The sequence below is a fragment of the Echeneis naucrates genome, chromosome 23 (genome assembly GCF_900963305.1).
Source record: "Echeneis naucrates chromosome 23, fEcheNa1.1, whole genome shotgun sequence".
In the NCBI taxonomy this organism is placed as follows: domain Eukaryota; kingdom Metazoa; phylum Chordata; class Actinopteri; order Carangiformes; family Echeneidae; genus Echeneis; species Echeneis naucrates.
This window is the reverse complement of record NC_042533.1, coordinates 2,981,922-3,004,301: the sequence shown is the minus strand read 5'-3', so window position 1 is coordinate 3,004,301 and position 22,380 is coordinate 2,981,922. Positions and strand designations below refer to the sequence as shown.

Sequence of the window (22,380 nt, the reverse complement as noted above, 5' to 3'; positions counted from 1 at the left end):
AGCAAATGCACAGCTCTATGAGGGGATACTTTATAAATGCAGTGTATATAGCTTGTGGCTGTGCTTCCTATGGATGGTCTTAATAATTAAACCTGCTTTAAAACACAACAGACTTTGTAGTACACTATTAATTCTCAGTAAAACCCAAGAGAAGTGTGCTTGCAGGAGGACCAGTACACATGACTCTTAAATAAATGGCATTCTTCTTCTATCGAAGTGGATAAGATAAGTTCAGCAGGGGATGGAAGGAGTAAAGCAGATGTTTGGTACGGAGTCTACAGACACAGATAAGGATTTAACAAAAAATTCTCAGACAACCCCAATATTATTTAGACTGACTGTGAAATGTAAGACAGTGAAAAATAATTAACGGATATTATTCCTTCAGGGAAGCTGTTGGAGGGCGATGTGGTGTTGTTGGAATGTGAACTATCTTTTTGCCTAATCCTCATAAACCCTGTAGTAATATTAAAGTTGGACAGCATGAACTCATACAAGAAATCTCCAGACAATTATTAAAAACAGTTTCTACCTCTGTCCCCTCCCTCAGGTCTGTTGTGGCTCTCCACCTTCAGCCTCCTCAGCTCCAGCTCTCGCTCCTCCAGCTGCTTCTGCAGGAGCTGCAGCTCCTCCTGTAACAGAAGATGGGTCAAGGCTTTCATTGTTCAGACACATTTAAAGTTAATTCAAGCTTCTGATTTTGATTCCTTTGTGCCCAATCTTTTGCTGATAATCACATACCTGTTTAACATTCACGGCAGCCTCAGCTGTGTGTTTTACAATAATTAGCACATAATAGCATTAAACCTGCTAAACAACAGGTTACTTTGAGCCTGTTAGCTTGCTGATATTAGCATGTAGCTCAAAGCAGTGAGTAAAGTCCATTTAATAATTGACCACAAACAGTAGTGGTTTAATTACTTCAAACCCATTCTGAGGTTTACACAGTGAGATTCCGTACAAGTTTATGCTTTTCACTAAATCTAGAATGTGCAAAGTGGTTTGAAGAGATGTACCAGTTAAAATGATGCCTATCTCTACTGGAGGAAAATGTCATAATATGTTGTTTTTAATGCAAGGAAAGATTGGAGTGATTGAATCTGGTACAAATCCTGCAACCAGTACAGGTGGAAGCACTTACAGCAAAGGTGGTGAAAGTCAGGAAAGCAGTGTGCATCAGTGGAGAGGGAGCAGGTTTAGAGGATCTTAAGGGCCAGAAAGGAGAAGAGTACAAGCTGGAGATTAAACCTCGTTCACCTCATCTCCAGTGAACTGCTCAGTTTTCCACTTTGGACGCTTCACAGTTAGCATGTTGCAGAAAGACGTTAAAATTGGAGGAAGAACAGAAGAAATTGAAGATGGGCAGAGAAAGTATGTCATGGTAAGGGAAAAAAAAAAAAACAACAACAAGGTTTTAAACGTAATGATGCATCAGGTCTGATCTCCTGCCACAGTAAAAGGTAGAAGATCCTGCAGTCAACTGCACACACTCACTTTGGTAGCATTGAGTTTCTTCTCACACTGCAGTCTTTCATTCTCAATGTCAGTCACCCTGAACCGCAGGTCAGTTACTTCCTCATACAAGCCCTGGGGAGGAGAAAAGAACTCCCATTACCCATTAAACTCACAGACTAACCTGCACTAGGAGGTTTATAGAGAGTGTGTCTGAAGAGTGTTCTGCTTTTTATTTATTTTAAAGGGGGGGAATTTCTGCCAAAGGTACAAAATAATATTTTCAGACGGATGTCCCCCTGGAGAACTTCTGAGAAGCTCCGTCTACACATGGAAACAAATCCTGTTACTGCGAAACAGCTTTCACCCCTATCAGCATCAGCTGGGACCTGAAGAAACCAACAGTACTTTGATGTCATTATAAACTATCAATTTAAAAAACAGGGAAACAGGTAAAAGAATCAAATATTAAAATTAAATAAATAAATAAAATAAAATAAAAAAAAATGAATATTCTGTAATAATAATTATATATATGTATGTGTGTGTGTCTGTGTCTGTCTTAGCAGACAGGGAGTACGGAAACTCCCACAACCTCTATACCCTAAAAGAGGGCAGAGGAGGGGGAGGTTTGGATGGGTGGGGGGAATCTGGCAGGAAACAGCTGCTGGAGCATGAAAAGTGTTTAAGCCTATTTTGTAACCCTTAAAGAAGTTCACCCTGCACCACATGACAGATCCAAGTCCACCAGCAGAATGAGACGGACCTTTCTGACTTTAAAAACAATGGCTGTGCAGCTGCCAGGATTCAGAGTCACACAGAATGTAAAATGAACTTCATTATTCCTGTTCCACTTCACAACCTGAGATACTCCACCTCGTTGTCCGTGTGATCTCTCTCCACGGCTGTCAGCTTCAGCTTCAGACTTGACACCTCGGTCATCAGCTCCAGCTTCTGGGTCTCCAGTGCACTCCGGTTCAACAGCTCCTGTGGAGCAAGATTTACACTTTGTATAAAGCTGTGTTAAAATATGACTTTAATATCATTTTAAAAATTAAGCTGCATGGCTTCAGTAACTCCACTTTGTTGAGGCATTACCTGTTGAAGCAGCTCTTCAGTAGTGTTTAGTTTCTCCCGATGATGCTCAAGGCACGTGTCGAGGTCCCGAATCTTCTCACCTTGCACCTCCACCTGGTCAGTTAGAACACTTACCTAGATAGACAATTATGAGACATCTTTGTTGGTCAGGATTTGAGTTTCTCAGTCCATCTTCCCATGAGCGATGACATCCCATGTTAACAGTCTTACTCCTTTCACTTAAGCAATCTCTCCATTTTATCTTTAATCTTGCCCAGAGTAGTCTAACTGGTTTGAAACGGGTGTAGCTGTGCGGGAAATTGGTGGCGTCATGTTCGTCATGTACGATTTATTGTAAGATTTATTGTTTGTTTCTTTCCAAAAAGTCTTCAATCAAATTTATTCCTAATCTATTGAATAGTTTTGAAAATATTCTGCAAACTCTTTGACTCACAATATAACTTAATGGCCAATCAATTTCACATTCAGGCAGTATTGTTTTGCTGTCCGAAGAGGGATTTTGTTTCCATACCTGAAGAATAAGACACTCTTTGTCACTCTCCAGTCGCGAAAGGCGCTCTTGGTAGACTGCTTCTGAGCTGTGCCCATTAGTCTGCAAGGAACAACAATATGTATTGATTTCTGTTGTCAGGGTAAAAAAAACGCATTTACTGCATCAGTTAAATAAAGCTTCAAACTGGGCTGGAGAAGAAAAAAAAAAAAAAGAAACCAAGGGGAGGGTCTCTAGCTGTCATGCTGAAATACGGATCTGTCTGAAGAGACCATATGAAAATACACATCAGCCTTGAACTGCACAGTCTTTTTAAGAGGTACATACCACTTAATACTGAGCTAACCTCTCTGACAACCAACTCATGGTTTTCCAAGAAAACAACAGACATATGCGAGCTGAGTTTTCCAGAGAAAACTGAGGGTCAGTCGTCCTCTCACATGCTAGTTATTTGAACATTGTATGAAAAGCAAATTCCTCGCTCAAATATCACACATGGAGGAACCGGCCATGAGGGAAGAAAAACAAGAGTCAACACGAGTTTGGAAGATGGAAACTATTTGGAACAGCGCTCCTATAGAAACGCCATCATTCACAAAACAAGTCATAACAGTACTTGTAACATAAACAGATTCAACGGTCAGAGTAAAGGCGACGAAGCAGAATCAACAGATGCAGAGCCGATATAAAATAATTTATACCAGGTGAAGTCCTAAAACTGAGGAGTAAAAAGAAACGAATGATTCCACTGACAGAGATAAGTCAAATACACAGCAGTTTCCTTTAAATCTCTGGACACATACATTCGGCTAAAAGATTCATGATGATGTTTTATCTGTTCAATGACAAAAGCAATTAGAAAGCACATCAACTTATGTGTCTTGTCCAGGTTAGATCATAAAGAGTGCAACTGTTAAAGCAACCTCCAGAGGAAATTTGTCATTCTGTCCAGATGGTTTAAAAAAAAAAAAGAAATCATCACAGAATGACGTGCATGAATGACTTAGAGATGCAAGTTCTTAATATAGAGTCAAATGTTTTTATTTAATTCATGTAAAAATCTTTACCAAAACCATCTTGTGTACTCAAAAGAATAAAACATGGATCCCAAAAATATCAGCAAAACAAGACTTTTACCATTCGTCCATGCAGCCACTCTGCCAGCCCCTCTGCAGTGGAATCAGGAATCTGACATCGCAGGTTGTCCCTCTCCTCGTTGTCCATGAGCTCCAGAGCTGCTCGCAGGTCCTCAAGTAGATGCAGCACTCGAAGACCACCCAGGAAAGGTGAAGTGGGCGACTGGCAGTCGAACAGCCCGTTGGAGTAGTCCATGGCCTTGGACCCTGGGGAAGCAGAGGACAAGAATTAGATGGGGGTCGGTGGCTGAAACAAAGAAATTATTTCAGGAAAAATCATGAAAAGTCAAGTTGTGGCATTAAAAGAACAAGAGATTTTGTGTCCCAGGGCGCTCAGCTTAGACCTTCAATATCTCCCATGCCAGCGACGAAACGAACTGAACACCTAAATGTTTTATTCTCACATAATCATCAGCGATGTACTCATGAGCACGTGAGACAGGCACATTCTGTTCCTACGTGAGGGAGACGGTGGTTTGTACAGCTGGTCCCTGGAGTGACTGTGATTATTTGTAGCTGCATTGTTCAGTCTGTATGTCAGAACATGTCAGACAGTTTATGTCAGAGCTCAGCGGCTGCCTTACTCTGATTACTTAAGGAAGATTGTTGGCATACTTTTGATCTGAGCTTTTTCAAGGTTAGCATCTTTACATACAATATGCACAACATGGTTTTGGTCATGTTAATATCAAATTAGAGGCACATAATTTTTGAGTCAGTGGTCTAAGGCATAACCACAGTACGTGGCTGGGGAACCTCCATATTTCCTGTGGTTTTTCTTCATAGAGAGGCAAACCGTCTCTCGCCTTAAATTGAGCTTGATATTGAGCAAAAAAACTTGATTTATGATGTACATGTGTGAGGAATTGGAAAAGTAGGAGGTTTGTGAATGGCAGCAGATCTAATCGCATTTCCTTCTTTAGAATTCTGACCAAACTAAGTTGTCTTGCGCATTGGGGGTAAACCGAAGCAGGAGTTGCTTGATAGCTACTGCTGTTTATACTTTTATTTTAAATAAATTTGAAACCACCTTTGAACCTCAAAAAAACGTTTTGTTTCCTGAAATAAGAATCTGTTAGGCAGTGCTGATTTTAGGAGTCATTTTACTCCTATTCATGCAAACCATCCAGCAAAAATCACAAATAAAAGCTATATTTAGGTGTTTACTGGTTTTGTCTCCACCCCTGCAGTATGACAAAGACACACTGCTGCAAACATTATGGGCCTACACTTGCTTGGGGCGAGGGGGCAGTTATCAAGCATCATATGACACAGTATAATGAAATAATGAATGTCCTTCCATATTTATTGAAAACACATTCTCTAATTTTTCTTGAAAGAAAATGCAATAGCATGCTTATACTTGAGTGCATCATGTGCTTCAGCCTGCTCCACACCATCTGTCATGTGCCTTAAATGTCAGACATAGCAAAGATGTCTAGTGGTAACAAAGAGGGGGCTGAATAAGTAAATATCCAAACAATCATGGCTTCCGCCATGGTAGTGAGGGAGTGGGACTTGATGACGGCTGTGGTTTCAATGGAAACAAGCGGGGACCGGGGATGTCATGTGATCAGCTGCCTCGCTCCCATTGGAAAGGTCAGCGCTATAATTACACACATCAGCGGAAAAGTAGGGACTCTGAAACTGAAGCCTGCTCTGCTCATCTGCAGCGGCACAAGTATACAGAGTGTGGCCAAAAGTTCCCAAGCAGGAGCTGGTCTTCCAAACTCAGAGCTTGGATAATCATTAGTTTCCATCACTGTGGGGACAATGGAAAGTTTCATTTCTCATGGTGGAACAATCCAGTGGAGGAAGAAAGAGGCACTGACGTAGCAGCACAACTCCAGCTTTATTCCAGACTTTTATGTGTATTCAAGAGGATTACATCAAATTGCAGGTAGGAGTGGAAAGAGAAGGACACATTGTGTTACCGTCCACAGGCTGTAGTGTTTCCAGTTTGCAATGTAATAGCATCCAGATGTGGCTACACCCCATAATATGCCATGCCTACCTAAAGTGATGTGGCCAGGTCTTTAAGTCCAAGTGTAGAATGTGGTTACCTGCTATGATCCCATCCATTTGCTCCAAGGCTGCTGCCAACATCTCACTGGCGTCAGACATCATCTTTGCCTCAATGAATCTGAAAAGAAGGAGACAAGTTTTAGGGTCAAGATGTTTTAAGAGATAAGAAGGAGCAGAAGGAAGAGAGCTCCTCATGTAGAAAAATAACATTGATTTCTGAAAAGGCAAATACTGTGCATACACCGGTGCCAAAAGCTGTCTTTCCTCATGCAATTTTAATTAGCAATTAGCAAATTAATCTTAACTGTGTGTTTAATCAACTTAAAAAAGAACTATAAAATAACTTATTACTATTTTAAACCCCTGTGTTTTCTTCAAACCTCAACAGAAGGGAAAGCACTTTATGAATCACTCGATTGTTTTATATTGGAAAAGAAGCAAAACATGGAGAAATGTGGAAGTCTACAACATAATTTCATGGCATCTAGGACAACCGCATTTGCTAAATAAGATAATGTGATAGGATCAAAAGCTCAAGAATAGTTACTCAATAGACCATGTGGTCAGATTATTTTGTCACTTATCTGAATTAAATTAAACAAACCAAAAGATCCAAACAGCACACAAAAATAAACATCCCCTCAGTTAGTTGCCACTTGAGACTTTACCAAGCTGAAAACCTAGACATTTGTTGGGACAGTAAGTCAAATCAACAAGTCAGGTAAAAGACACACTTTAGGACCATTTCTCAGAAGTAGACAGAATGGTGAATGGATGGCGTGTGTAAAAAGTCAATATGGGCAGCATGAAGGAGAGTCTGATTTTGACTTTGGACACTGTGCTTGGCTTCACTCCAACAAAAGCAAATACTTAGTAACTGGAAATTTATTTGATAGTCAATCAATTTCCAAGCAAACATTCCCTATTTTTAGCTCCTCTTTCCTTTGTCCTGTGTAACCGTGACCTGACTATTGTGGCACTCTTGAACAAGACCTCCAGTCTTGCAAACAAAGAAACAGAAAAAAAGAAAAGATGAACTACAAAGCCTGCCTCTACCTTTTTACATTTGAAACTATAACTGTGTTATCACTAATCCTGTTATGGTACAAGCACTCCTTCTTCCCTTTCAATTGATTGCTGCTGCATCAAATTAATGCAGTGCAGTCAAACTGGCTGCTTCAAAGACAGAAAATCAAGTGATGTCCTGGTCTTATTCCCCAGCGGGCCTTACTTCCGGAAGCCGAGCAGTCATGGGGGCTTATGGCCAGGCTCCTATCTGGAATAATGGTACTATTCTCCCGGGGGACCCAGGCCTTGTAGCACTGGCATGCTCGGTATCTCAAACTTCCACGACAAAGTTGGACAGCATCCCTATTCCCTGCTGAATCCAAACACTTATCACATGTCTCTCACTTGAGCTGAACCCTTCAAAAAAATGTGATTTGAAGGGGAGACCGTATGGTGGTTGTGGAGAGAGCAGCTAAAACCCAGAACTAACATAACAACAGTGGCTTTACTTGTTCAAGACCTTCCATGGCAGGGGGGCAGGGACTGCAGGCCCTACTTCATTTCCTCCCTTTCTGGGGTCACAGTGTCACCCCTAGCAGGGTGAAAATGGGCAATAAGAGTGTAATTAAACTAGCGGCGTCTAAATGAGCAGATCGGAGTCTGCTGCTAATACAAGGGTGCTTTAAGTACTCCATTGCCTGATTCAGCTTCATATGCTGCACAAAGGGGAGTAAAGTTCTTCCAAAACATCCTGCATATTGCTGTATGTTTGCACTGCTCCGTAAACATATCATTAAGATTCATATGAACAGAATTCTGGTGATGTAATCACACACATTTCACACATTTAAAGCAAGGTGATGTGTGCAATAAGCGTGCCAAAAAATACCTCATAAAAAAAAAAAAATAAAAAAAAACTATGCACCTTCCAATTAAAATTTATAGTTCTTGTGAGGATTGAGTTTGGAGGAATGCCACCGATATGCATCTTGCTATTAATATTTTTTACTCTGCAGGTATTTCCGTAGAATGATGGAAACCCATCACCCACTCTCAGCAGAGGAAACGCTTTATTTGGTCAGCTGCTTCATTCAGCCCATGGAAGAAATCTAAACTTTGTCCAATTTTTTGTTTTCTTGTGTTGTAAATCAAAATGATTTCTTTTTCCATGTGAATGCTGACATCAAAAAAATGAGACGAAGCGAAGAAAAGAGGAAAACTAGTGTTATAAGTTTCTAAATTCAATTATCCCCTGCACTGTTTTTGTCGTAAATCTTAGGTGTTCAGATGAAATTGAACATTTTAAAATAAAACTTTGCAACAAACCAAGAGGCTGCCATCCTCCTTTTCTCTGCTTCCCTGTGATAACAGCCAAATCAAATCTGGCATTAAGGGTCTCGTGAGGAATCCAATTTCAGTTCAGTTAACAGTTAAGAGGATAATAATCAATCTTGTTGGTTGTGCCACGTAAACTAGTCTCTCCATTCCCCAGACTCATACAGCCGGACTCTTTAAAATGTGAGGCCAGGCTGAAGTTTTTCCACTTCTGTTCACATCAGTGATGAGCAGGTCACCCATACAGAACTTTCTGACCAAAGCCTCCAGAGAAAAGCCCACAGATGGGGGGCCATCTCTCTGGCCACTTAAAGAAATGTCTGTAACAATGACTGATAATGTAGGGCAGCAGTGTAGGAGTGAGCACGCCACACATTCCTGGGCAGGTTAGTTCTCCCAAAAAACCAAACACTAACGCCTGGTACTGACATCCCCACAGACCTGTGTGACCCCCCCACCCTCCCCCATCCTTCACAGCAAATCCCATGAGGACTATTGAACGTACTGAGAATGAACTGTGTATCTTCAGAGATAGATCCCATTACTGTGTCACAGAGCTTTACTGCTCTCTAAAATCACAGAAAAATTCTAATAAATTCATTAATTCCCACAAAAACTCTGCAGTTTATTTTAAGTCAACTCAGCCAACACTGCTGCCACAAGAAATGTGGATCGGTCCACAGCTGAAATTAGATCCAAACAAATGCAATTATGGAATCCAAAGTCAGACAGGTGTAGTGAGGCAGTATCTGTAGTTATCTGACCATCTGACAAGCACTTCCTGACAGCTGTACAAACGTGCTTTTTATTTAATACTCTAATAAAGAAGAAAGACCAATGATGGCAGAAAAGGCAGCGTTCCTTTCATGGAAGACGAACGTGTATGCTGGGTGAACTTGACTGTTCTAATGCTGTGGTTGTGGTGGTTTTAACATCAAGCAGATGGGGAGGATATGATATGGCAGTGATACGAAGGGGGAGTGACAATAAATTTGAAGAGGAAAGGGGGTGGGATTGTTTGACCCTTTTGCTGAGTGGACAGCCTCCAAAACGCATACAGACAGACACACACACACACTTCCTCCATTTCATTTGCGTTGCAGCTGTGGTACAGATGTGCATTTCAATCACAAGCTGCCTCGGCGTAGTAATGGGAGTAGCATTAGTCGTACTGAAGTAACACAATCAGTAGCAACACTTAGCAACCACAGTGAGTCTGGAAATACAGAGTTATCAATCGCAGTAGTTTTGAAATGACTGAATTTTAATAATTTTGTTTACTTAACTTATATCTTTCTACTCTATCTGTTCTTACAGATGAGTTCAAATAAAATTCTCTTTAAAAGTAAATAACAGCATCCCATAGGGATCAACACAGGGTCCTTTGGTATCTACTTTACATCTGTTTTTAGCCACACATTGTGAATGTTCACAGTGCTACTAAGAGGCCATTTAGCTATAAAAATGCCCATTACAATGTCCTAAAATACGAAGTGACAAAAGTAAATATAAGACTGAGAAAGTCATCAGAAGTCATCGCTTTACCCTTTCTTCTTTTTTTTTTTTTTCTTTTTTTTTTATATACATTTACTTAACAAATTGAATAATCAACTAACAGTTTCACAAACTATGCTTCCATGTCAAAGTCTGTCTTCTGTCTGTCCTGGAGCAAAAAATAAATAAATAAATAAAAAAGCTTCTAAACAGTGCAGAATCTGTATGACCAGATTCTCATCCAAAGCTCACAATGAGCATAAAGTGAAAACTGCATATGATTTCTCATACTGAACTGCTTCTTATTCAAAACGAAAAAGAAGGTCATTCATTATAGAACACAATATCCCGTGTTGTTCGGTTAGATATACGGTGTGCTTGCATTTTGCTGCCAAACTGGCTTCCAGTCATATTTGCTTAGAGAGCCATGGGAATTTTGGTTTCTTTTAATTGAAGACAGATATCAAACTTAATATTGATAAAAGAATTACAACAACGTCAGATTTCATTAATGCTCCCAGAAGCCCCTCGCCAGTTTTTAATTTTAAATCTGTCGTTTCCAAGTTGCTGACATTGCAGCCATAACCAATGACAGTGACAGTGGATTGCACAGTTCAGACACAACAGTTACTCACGAGGAGTCTTCTCAAAAGACACGCAATTAAAATTTCAAAATAAACAAGACCAAAATGAACTAAACAAAAAGAAGTAGTAGCTGTGGCAGTCTGCAGTAGTCAGAAGTGCGTTGCAGTAAGTTAAACTAACCATACGAAACCCAACTTCAGGTGAAGTCCTGGATCAGTCCCTGCCTTTGTTTACATATTCCCCATGAGAGATGGTCCAGTGGGCTTACAGCCTGGGCTGCTGTGAAGTCAGACTGTTTGACAGATTCAGCAGCCCAGGCTCTCAACTAGTGCTTTATTTCTCACCGCCGCAGCAGTTGCCACACGGAGACACTGCACAAACAAGGCTTTGTCTTTCAGGGACTCACATGCTAGCAGCACGACACTGATCCCAAATTATTGCAGATTTTCCATGTGGCCTCGACTACATCATACTCAGAAAGCACATTGGAGGGGAAAAAAATAAAGAGGATGGTGGAAAGGGGCTGGAGGAACTGAGTAAGGGAGGTCAGCAAGCCAAGAAAAACTGACTCTCTTTGCTTTTGTTATCAAGGTTTTAATACAAAGGTAGCTTTTTTTTTTAAGTATGTTTTCTCGAGTACAGTGAAATGGCAATTTTAAGCCCCTCAGAGGTAAAATACATTAAAGTTCAATGAGTTCTATATAAACTCCGATGAATGAGCCGAAAAGATAAACAGGCTTGAAACTGAGGCATCCCCTCACTCAGGAAGACCTTGACTCGGCCTTGTCAGGAAGCGTTTCCTGGCACATTCTGGAGAAATGTCTTCCTCTTACTCATAAAAAGTCATTTCTGTCTACATTAAAGCCTACAACTCTAAAAGCCGCACACTGGAGTACAAACTTTCTGCAAGCTAGAGAAGAATTTACACCGTTCATAGGTAAAACTTTGTCTTTAATTACATTTCTGCAAAACCAAATGTTTCAGATTAGGATTTCAATTTAATTAAGGAAGCGTGTAAACATCCCAATATATCACATGACACCTCCCTTCTTTCAAAAATATACCACCACGAGAGCAATGTACCAAGAATGTCAGGAATGTGAATGTCAAGAGAAAACCCCATGAACTGGACACCTGGTGTTCAGAAAACGTTAAAACTGGAACCCTCTCTGGCATCTCCAACATGTTGACCTTACAACAGGCCAAGTGGGCCGCTGATATAGACAAGGGCTGACGGACTTTGTCATCACCTGACTGAGCTGCAAACAACGGCCTGCTGGCTGAGGAAACATGACAATTGCTGCCAAGAGATTAGATTTATTTATTTGTGTCTCTTAAACAATCACAGAGCAACGTGAAAAGCGTTTTTTTATTCCAGTTCTCGCACTGAAACATCAGTTCATCTGTTGTGCAACAACATGGATTTCCTGAGCCGCTGGCCATTAGATGTGCTGTGACCGTGGCGGGGGATACAGATATGGTTATTGTCGGAGGGAGAGGGGGGGGGATAAAATTCTTTGTTATGCTTTCAGCTCTCTGCCTGGAAGCCAAGACATCATCATCAGATGTATCCAGAGAGCGGAGCTGCCAGCAGGTCATGCAACGCCTCCCGAAGTTTGCTTTTTGTTTCTTAACAACTGTACTTTACATCGGTTTACCCAAACAAAAGGCTCCGAGGTCTGGGACTGATAATGGAAGAAGCTGACGCTGCTGGCTTTGTGCTGACTGCTACTGTCTTTTCTACTGTAACTCTTCCTGGGAGCCAAACTGAGTCCCACTGGAGTTTCACCACAATGATTCACAATCTGGCTCCCACATTAATGGACATGTGATGCATAAATCAGCTCTGGTTAAATAAAAGAATGTCCTCAAATACAAAGCAAAGCAAAGCAAAGCAAACTCAAATTACCAAAAGAAAACACCCAACACTGAAAGATTTTCTGTTTGTTTAGCATCACTTCTTTTTTTAATGGAAAGTATTTAACATCATTTAGTGCTCATTTTTTTTGTGTGTTTCCATCTAAGTTAGTGCCTTATTCTGAACATTAGAAATTAAAAGCAGGAAAATAACATTATTTACAAACAGCTTTAATTCTGAGTGGGGAAAAAAAAGTCATTAAGTTCAGATAAAGAGCTAAAATCTCTCCTGGAGAATTAGATTAATCTATTTATGTTGTTTTAGTCAAATTATTTAAAATGATTTCTTCTTTAAAAAAAAAAAAAAAAAAGTTAAGCTAGCTTTAGCAAACGGTAAAAGTTTTAACGGTAAAAATGAACTCCGGGCAGAAAAGTTCACAGAAACTTACAGTTTTTGGACCCAGAAATGCTTCTGAAGGGACTTCACGGTGTCTGCCCGGTTTATCTCCAAACACTTGGGGCTCTTTTCAGCGGAGCTTCATCGTCGGAGTCCGTTTTTCCGCCGAGTTTCTCCGCGAAATGAACTTTTTCCTTCATCCCGACTGGAAAAGGCAGCTAAAGAGAGAGCTAACGGCAGGAAGTCCGCCGAGCCGGGCTTCAAAATAAGAGCGTAAACGTCACCCTCCGAACTTTTATTTATTAATTATGTTACTATTTACTAATGCAATCATGTATATGAATGATTAATCTGACCTTAACAGGAGAATGAAAGAGCTCAACAACTACTTTCATGTGAATGTCATTATCTGTGGGTGCAGTTTTGTTTTTTAATAAAACATTTTAATGTGCAAGCAGTTGTAATAAACATGAATCAAGAACCAGCATCTCTTTCAACACTGGCCTCTTTACTCGTGTTGGATGTTGTGGTGTTTTATTTTTTGTTTACTCTGTGATGTTTTATCCATTTTTTCAAAAACTTGCTTTATATTCATGTGCGTGAACGATTTTGGTCGGTCAGGTTGCAGAAAACTGCACAGACGACAGATAAAATTTTAAATTCAGTTAAATAAATCTTACATTCCAAAATTCATAGTCATGTCTCTCATACTGCTTATTTTTTTTAACTATGTCAGTGTCTATTAGTAATCTTCACAGCTTTTACGAAAGGTTATGTGGACAGGCACATCACCAAAATCCCCAAATCTTAAAACTTAAAACAAAATGGGAGCTTCTTCTAAAACACTTCTCTCCTTTCTTATAACGTTGACTGAATTAAATACTAAAAATGTGCCTTATTTTGAAAGCTTCTGCCGGATATAATGTTTGTAATGTTGTCAGCTTAACAGTACACCTACGTTCAAATACAATCGGTGCTTTTTCCGCGATGCCAGAAAAACTTGTCACGTGTTGATCAAAGTGCACGTACAGTTGTGTAACATTTACCCCACAATTAAAATCCTCATCTTCATCGACAGCAACCAAAATATTTCTCAAAATCAAATCAATACTACTTGAATAGCTTGCAAGTCTATAAACGGTGAAAATTACGCAGAGACAGTGAAGGCAACACTGGCTGTTCATCAGCCTCACCTGCAGATCTCTGGACTCACCTCCATCAGAAAAAAGGTCTTAATGATGTAGATTATAAGTTTATCTGGGACAGTCTGATGGATTTCTGCTGGCTTTAGCAAAAACCGTGCTGTTATTTAAGCAGCTCTTCATCTCCTCTCTAAACGTCTTCATTGTATTTATTGGTTTGATTTAATTTCTAAAGTTGAATTGGAGTAAATGAGTTTTCACCTCATAAGTGCAGCAGATAAAAACAGCATTGATGCGTTTGCATCAGAATCTGAATGTGTACGATAGAAAACTGACATGATCTACCTTGTCCCATGCTGTCAGATGTAAAAAGGGCATTAACTAGCATTAATGATGAGATGCTGCTCTCTGCTTCTTTCTACTTTTCACATGTTGGCTGGATTTATTAGTTAATTTGAAATCCATCCAAAACATTTCAGTCTATTGATTTTTCAGTTGTATATAAAGTAATTAATTCCAACTCACCCAGACAGAATTGTTCAATACTGCTGTGGATGAGTAAGTAATGAGTCTAAAGATAATAATAATACAGCACAGCTGAAATCCAACTTAACGCTAATACATGTACACTTTATCAATTTTCACCTTTATTTTGAATAATTACACATTAAATGCCAGCGAAAAGTTTTGTCATCTCGTGTTTGTACCAAATCGTGGCGTCTCCTGAATTTTTATTTTTCCATGAAATTTGGTGACTTTAGCTGATCTGGTTCTTGTGCTGCTGGAACAACTGATCCAATCTGATATCTGATCTGAATCCAAAACAGATAAATGACACAGGCGGTATTTACTGGTCGACATGAGGCTTTAAATAGCAAACTGAACAGGCCACCTGTGCATTTACACATAATAAGTACATTTTCACAGTTATCAGCAGCTGTCACAGTATTTATAGGTCCACCTATGTGGTGAGAGAAGGGAAGAGCTGGCTGATCTATAGTAAAGTAGCCAGAACACAGGTTTATCCAAATCTATATTCATTGTTTTATTTTCACTCCAATGTAAAACAATTTTTTCAGAAGAAGTGCAAATGAACGTGTTCTGTCTCCGTTTGGTTGGAGGGGGATGTTTCTCCAGCCAGCAGGTGGAGACAGAGGTGTGTTCAAGAGGGTGAAGGAGCCTCCATCCTTCTCACAATTCAACAAGTGTCTGCACAGCAGACAGGATATAAGAGGCTGTCCCTGAATCACAACTGGGGGGAATGTCTCCCTGACTGAAATGTGGAGAAAACACGCATGTAAACTTGAAGATGTGGCGTTGACAAACTGAGAAATAAGCTTTTATGGTTACAGCCTCAGGCGTAATATGTTGCTCCAACACACACGATCACTTACATAACCAGCAGATTTGGACAATCGACTTTCAGGCTTTTCTATATGACATCTGCTGTCTATGTTCTGTTTGTTAAGATTAAATTGTCCTCCACATGACTTCCTTGATTGCATTTGGAGATCGATGTGGTGCATACTGATAATGTCTACACAAAAGGGCTATCAGCCGAAGTATGACTCTGCTGCTGAAGGTCATCTTCATAATGAAAAACATCAGCATGTGCGGATGTGGGGGAGGCATGGAACTAAATCAGGGGATTAGCGAGGCGGGTAAGGGGCTGAGAAAACAATTTTTAAACTATAAATTCAGGGAAGCGCAGAGATTCTTCTCCCATTATGGCAGTTCAACTCAGTCTTTAGATACCAGTGTTGTGTTTTTCTCTCTTTAACTGGCACTGACTGCTGACCGAAAAGGAATCCAATCCATCCCACATTCTTAGTGTTACAGTATTTATACATCTCAAATCATCGCTGTTTGTTAATGGCGTCCCATTTTCCGATTCACATTGTGATCCTTTTCATCTTTAACTCTCGGTTGTGAAGCCAAAGATGACGTGGAACGTCTGCAAAACCAAGTATAGTTTCAGACGTCATGATGGAGTGAAATTAAGCAGTAATTCAGAGTGATTAGACAGCCTTGGAGCAATTTAAAAATAATATGTGATAATCCTTAAGAAATGCAAAGAGGTGGTGGTGAGGGGGCATGATGGGTAATCCTGGGTTGTCCAGCTCCCCCAGACCCCCAAATCACATACTGAGACGCCAACCTACTGTGGCGACCCCTCATGAAAAAAACTATACCTGCTCATACAAACTGCCACGTTATTAACTTAGTCTGAATATATATTTCAAGCAAGCTTGATGGATTTTTAATAGCTTTCTCAACTTAAGAAGCAGGAGGTAAATTCTCAGCCTGTGAAAGAGACTCAGTTTGCCCCACAGCAGCCTCATTACCGCTCTGTGAGTACGTGCGTTTGGTGAAATATACAGTATGTAATGACTCTCATAAGGCGTATTCCTCTGAGTCACAGTCTACAGCGAAAGTGTCCCTGCTGAACTCATCATAGAGCAATCAGAGCTGTAAAAGCAATTAACTTTTTTTTATTTTTTATTTAACCTCCTTTTGTGTTCTATGAGTTTTCCAGCAGACCACTTACTGACGAAGAACTGCCGCAGTTGGTTTCTGAGCAAATTACAGCTCTGAAAGCTTTAACTGTCATTCCGGCTGCACTGAGTGTTGTGCCTATCTCACGCTGGCTCCGGAGACAATGTCCCAAAGCATCTTATCATACAGCATGGTGATTTTAGTGGCCATAGCAACCTTGTTGCTCGGAAGTACCTCTGCAACAAGTTTTTATCTGGTGAGGGGGTCAGAGGAAACTCAAATGAAACAGTCAAAAAAAAAAAAAAAAAAAGCCAACGTGGCTGAATTGATGTCAGGTTGTTCTGGTTGAAGCTGGAGGACGGTTACAGGCTCAGGTCAAGTGCTCCTGTTGGTGCAGGCTAATGGACCTGGAAGCACTCCAGCCACCAAAGTATCCAGCAGAGTAAACATAAATCATAATTCTTATCTGAGTATCCCGCCAGCCCTGAAAGCTGCAGACAATCCTCAACGCAGTAAGCTGTGTGTAAAGAAGTAGAGTTCACTGTGAACTCTTTATTCTGGAGATACCTTTTTTCAGAAAAACATCTACAGAGTTTTGTCAGCAGGAGCTGGATGTTTATAATTACTAAAGCTCATTAAACAGAGTCTGATAAAGACACATTAGACACTTACAGTAAATCCACATCTTACTCTCTTCATAAGTGCCTTTTAGTCCTCTTTGTTGTTGCAGCTCTTCCTCTTTTTATGTGATGTCTTTTATCATTTCTACCGCTGAAGCTTCCTCTGCTCCCTGGAGATATATAGAGATACACGTTTCCCTTTTTTCAGGCAACAAGGAGTTTAGATTCACTTTATATCGCAAGCTGATTCATTCTTAGTCGATCACAACTGTTTGTACAAGTTACTGCGGTTCGAAAGGCAATTTTTATGATTATGCAACCTGTGTAGTTAAGTGTTTTTGATTTAGAGGACACACAGGTTCTGCTGCAGACTATATTAATCCTGCTTCGACAGAAAATCACAAGCAGAGCTGCTGGTTGTGTCCCCACGAGGCTGTAGTGAGGCACAATGGTGTGTAAGCTAAATGCTAACATCATATATAAACGTTCAGCTGATAAATCATCACACATTTCTGAAAACATGGAACGCAAATACATGATAAAGTTTAATGGTAATGGTATTAATCACGCAGCACAGATGAGGTATGGCCAGCAGTGTGGTTAAAAAACCATCGACATAATACAGATAAAAAGGAGACAATCATGTACAAAGAAGAGTGTAGTTGTGGTGACGCTGATGTCCAGCCTAAAGAGGACCGCTCAGTCTGAGGAGCGTTAAGAAAGTTAAGTGATTATAGAGAAGATGCAGAGCAGCTGAAGTGCCAAGATTCTCGGGGGGCTGCTGGATTTGCTGAGATCAATTTTGAAATGATGAATGATTTCTTCATTAGCCCAAAAGAGACACTGAGATGGCTTTATGTCATTATTCAGCTCCCTGCTGATGAGGTCCAGCAGATCATGTTCTTTTGTTATTTTTTATTTCTCATGTAACACACCTGACAGGGTGATAATTAATGAGATGAGAGCTCCCGAGCTCCCCCGTTCAAATCCATAGTCTAATGTAGGACCGCTTGGTGAGGTGCTATTCATCGTCGTGCTTCAAAGCATCCTCACTGCTCACTTATCTCTCACCCATCGCATCCCTCAGTGCTCACTGTCGGTCTCCAAACTCCTCAGATTCAACAGCTGGGCGATTAGTTCGATGGCTGTTTCTCTCTCTGCACGTTGACCATCCATCCATCATGCATTACATGCAGTCTATACGCATTCATACAAAAAGAAAGTCTAATTTACTTAGCTAATCTCATGTGACAACTGATTTACATACTGTGACAAGACTCTAGCAACTGTCACCACTGACTGCAGGCTGCAGGCGTCGAGCTCCCTATTTCTATTTGCAGGCTGCTGAAGAGAGCCGTTCAATCCCTGCATGACACACAGATACTGTCCTTTCTGGCTCTTAAGTGCAAGTTGAACTAACAAAGGAACAAACATGCTGAGAATAGCTTTGTCCATAACTCACAGCAAACCCTCCGACATCCCATAATTACTCCCCTGCTTGTCAGGAGGCTAATAATAAAGAAGCGGCTGCGCCGCGGCCAACCAATTGAAATGTTGCCCCTCAGATGTGGAGAGAAGCCACGGAAATGTGAAGAGACCGAGAGAGATGGAGCACAAATGAGCTGCAAAAGTGACAATGACTTTTACCGAAAGTCAAGTCTGCGACATTAAAGATGAAAAAGAAAGCGAGAAAAAGAAAAATGTGCACTTAGAGGTGGTATGACAGCCATTTTGAAGATTACTGCATGATCCCCTGACTGGGAGCTGTGACAGAACCTCTAATTGTATTCCTAGATGATCCAAAATGTGTCGCCACAGCAGAAGCAGACATTATCAACAGTATTACTGACATTATTATACTTAAAAGGAGGCCAGTGTTTGTGTTATTCATGTTTTTCTCTCCATGGCCATGACATTTTATTCAACTCCATTGAAAAATCACAGTTATTTTTGTGTGTGACTCATGAGTCTCAAACAGATCCCCCTGGCTGTAGTTGCACAGTAAATTTCCAAAGCTGGAATCACACTATTTTACCCATATGGAAGCTTCCAGACTTAAACGTGGCTTCTATCAACTTTGCAGCAAGCTTTAGTCACTTTGTGACTTTGAGAAGATGCATAATGTGAGCCGGAAAAGCACACTGTAACAAAATTAGCAGTAGCGGTTTGTAATCAAAGCATATCTGTAAAACAATCATTGTCATGAGCGACTTTGAGTTGGGGCAATGCATAATGTGCAAAGAAGTTTCTTTGCTAAATATTTTGCAGATTTTTTAAGTACATAAATTGAAAAGTTAAACATTTCTACAGGTTTGCTGAAACAGGCACTCAGGATAACCTGCTAATAACCCACAACCCAACTCTAATGTTTAGGAACCAGACTTCCCAAATCAAAAAACTGATAAATAAAATGTTAAAGTTATAATTCATTCTTTCTTTAACGCAGCCTATCAAGCTCGAGTCAGAGTTTCACAGACGACCAATTAATTAATGGAAAATAAAAACTAATAAATCTTAGGTGCACATGAGAAAACTATAAGATAAATGATGTATGTGTCATAAAGACAACAATAGTCTTATGTAAGTGACAGCAGATGTATGTGGGAGGATACATATGTTCATGCAACATTTGTTATATATCCATGATAACGTCAGAGCCGTGTCCAACATTGTAATAGAAACCGCGGTTGGAATTAAATACTGGCAGGAGAAACAAGCTCTTTCTGTGGATGCACCAAACTCATCTTCTGATTTAACTACCCACAACTGAGTGCGACTGCAGCTCACAGCCGGGATTGTGTTCTTTCTTCTGCAGATGACGTTAACCGTCCACCAGTCCCCATCGGGGAGCTAAACGTTTAAGCTCCCCAGCGACGTCTGAAAATGCTTGATGTCAATCCTGTACCCGTGATTCAGTACAGAGCTGTGATTCATCTCTGCAGCACAGAAACCCACACTGTAACAACAACACTTGTCCAGAGAAGACGTCAAACAGCTGATGGGAACATCTCAGTCTTGGATTGTTTGAGTCTGTGCGTCATTTCATGAAAGGTGGTGATTTCCACAGTCACTTTCATTTTTACGCACACTCAAAATGAATTCACATCACCTTCAGTTAAAGTTATGAGCATGAAAGTTTCTCCAGCTTCCCTCCGTTTGCTGCCATATTGCAAATAAAACAAGGCCACAATCATAAAAACAATGTTCCATCCCTCTACAAGCACTTCAAAACTCCTCGGGCTACCTTTAAGATGGAGGGAATTATCTCCACCCACCCGGGAGCAACACTTTGTACCAACTCACGCTGCTCCCTCTTCAGAGACACTTCTCACCCCGAAGGAGCGAGGCAGTTAGACGTGTGTCTGGGATTTCTTCTGTTTGGGATGGTTTCACTCGGAACAGTTTGAATATTGTGTTTCATTCGTCTTCACAGGATCCAAACTGTCCTCGTTCATCTTAGCAGACGAACAAAGTCACCGGCTGGTTGTTTCATTTAGTTTTAAACTAACGTTCAGCTCTATTCTGCAGATACAGCGCTTTGAATTCATTATCTGTTCATGGCTGTTAGAAACTCAACATTTCTAACAATTGAAATATGATAATTTTACCATCAGCACGCTCAACAGACAGTCAAGTCAGATCAAGGAAAAATTAAGTCTTTTAAAATAAGTTTAAGGCAAGTCGAGGCTAATTTATTCAAATAAAATCATTCATACACAAAGCAATTCTGAATGCATTTAGTCAATTAATATTAGATTAAAATAAAGGAATAAAACAGGAGGGGAAAAAAGTAACGGAGCATTATAAGACACCATTGAGCATTGAAATTGATGCCTGACCTTGAAAAAAAGTACATTGACATTTTTCATTTTATGTCTCTGAATCTGTGCGATGTATCCTCTTCTGTTCCATCATCTCACGGCACTCATGATAATCACTCTTTTCTGAGGCGATCTCAGTTTATTCTCTGAATGTGGAGGTCAACAGCAAAACCCTCTGCTGAAATGTGACACAGCAGCTTAGCCCGACACAAATTACATGAGACAAAATGGCCATCGCTCACAGCACAACAACAGAAGGGGGCAGGTAAAGGCAGATGAGCACATACTGTAGGGGCATCACAACCGTTCCACATGAGCCACACCTGAGGGCAAACATTTCAACGCAACTGACACATCCATACAAACAGAACTTGAACTCATAAAAGACAGAAAAGCTTTCAGCAAAACAGAAGCTTAATAACAAACATTTATATAAAACTGAACAGATTCAGCTTCTGCTCCACTGTCCTAAAAAAATCAGACCATGTTTTTGTGCGGATATTTTCCTGAGACAAAAGTATCGGCTGGGTTGATCTTGTGCCAGGTGAAGCGAAGGGAAACCTAGCAACAGGCTGCAGCAGACAGAGAGCGAACACACACACACACACACACACACACACACACACACACACACACACGAGTATCCCCTGTAAATCTCAGCTAGGTGGACAGGACACACTGTGCCAGGGGAAGGACATTAAACACCACACAGCTTCCAACCTGTTCATCATTGTGATGCAAAAAAACCAGATGAGCGCATTTTGGCAAACATGGGGGACTCTAAAATTGACCCAATTTTTCTGTGAGGCTGTAGAGGAGCCTGCCAAAGACTGCAGTATTTACCAAAAAAGCGCACAGCAAAAATGATTTAATCTGCCAAATGGAGCCCTTTTGCGCTCGAACTAAATGTTCCTCATTTCAAGCCCATTTAGTTATTTATGCCGCAGAACTTTTATCACTCTGTCCTTTGTTAAAGAAAAACATTACCAGCTAATTCTACTGCTTCCACTACAAGAATCAGGAGATTGCAGAAAATCTGTGCAGAATTCTTCTTCAGTATTGTACTCACATCACTCACAATGTCTGAAAATTGTTAGAAGGACGCTGCGATTCCAGACTGAAATACTCCAACGGCTGCCAGACGGATGAAGATATTAAAGGTCCTCAGAGAACAAACTGAAAAAAATAGTTACTTTTCAATTTCAACACTTTACTTCACGACTGAACATCTGCAAAACAAAACTAGCTGGCAATATTAGTTTATGTTGCATGTTAATGTCTCATGCTTTTATTAACCAACAACATGCTAAACATTGACATCTACAGGCAGGTTAGAGTCACCAGTCGACCTCCCCTGTATGTCTTTAGAGTGTGGAAGGAAGCCAGAGGGAATCCACCAAGGCACAGGGACAACAAGCCGAAAC

At 40.5% G+C, this 22,380-nt stretch overlaps 1 protein-coding gene across 2 annotated transcripts in view; it reads right to left on the bottom strand.

Moving 5' to 3' along the window:
* The window catches only part of LOC115037160 (liprin-beta-1-like), a 28,023-nt gene extending 5,950 nt beyond the window's left edge, over positions 1-22,073 (bottom strand). Inside the window, exons 1-8 of one of the 2 annotated variants that reach the window (XM_029495661.1) lie at positions 22,026-22,073; positions 6,240-6,319; positions 4,178-4,383; positions 3,062-3,142; positions 2,551-2,664; positions 2,329-2,439; positions 1,495-1,587; positions 533-632 (exon numbers count right to left, since the gene is read on the bottom strand). In XM_029495661.1, coding sequence (XP_029351521.1) covers positions 533-632; positions 1,495-1,587; positions 2,329-2,439; positions 2,551-2,664; positions 3,062-3,142; positions 4,178-4,383; positions 6,240-6,303 — 769 coding nt within the window. In that variant the 5' untranslated portion in view covers positions 6,304-6,319; positions 22,026-22,073. Of the gene's footprint in view, positions 1-532; positions 633-1,494; positions 1,588-2,328; positions 2,440-2,550; positions 2,665-3,061; positions 3,143-4,177; positions 4,384-6,239; positions 6,320-12,929; positions 13,065-22,025 lie in introns of those variants that run through there. The other variant, XM_029495660.1, reaches the window with a different exon arrangement.
* Between the last annotated feature and the right edge of the window lie 307 nt (positions 22,074-22,380).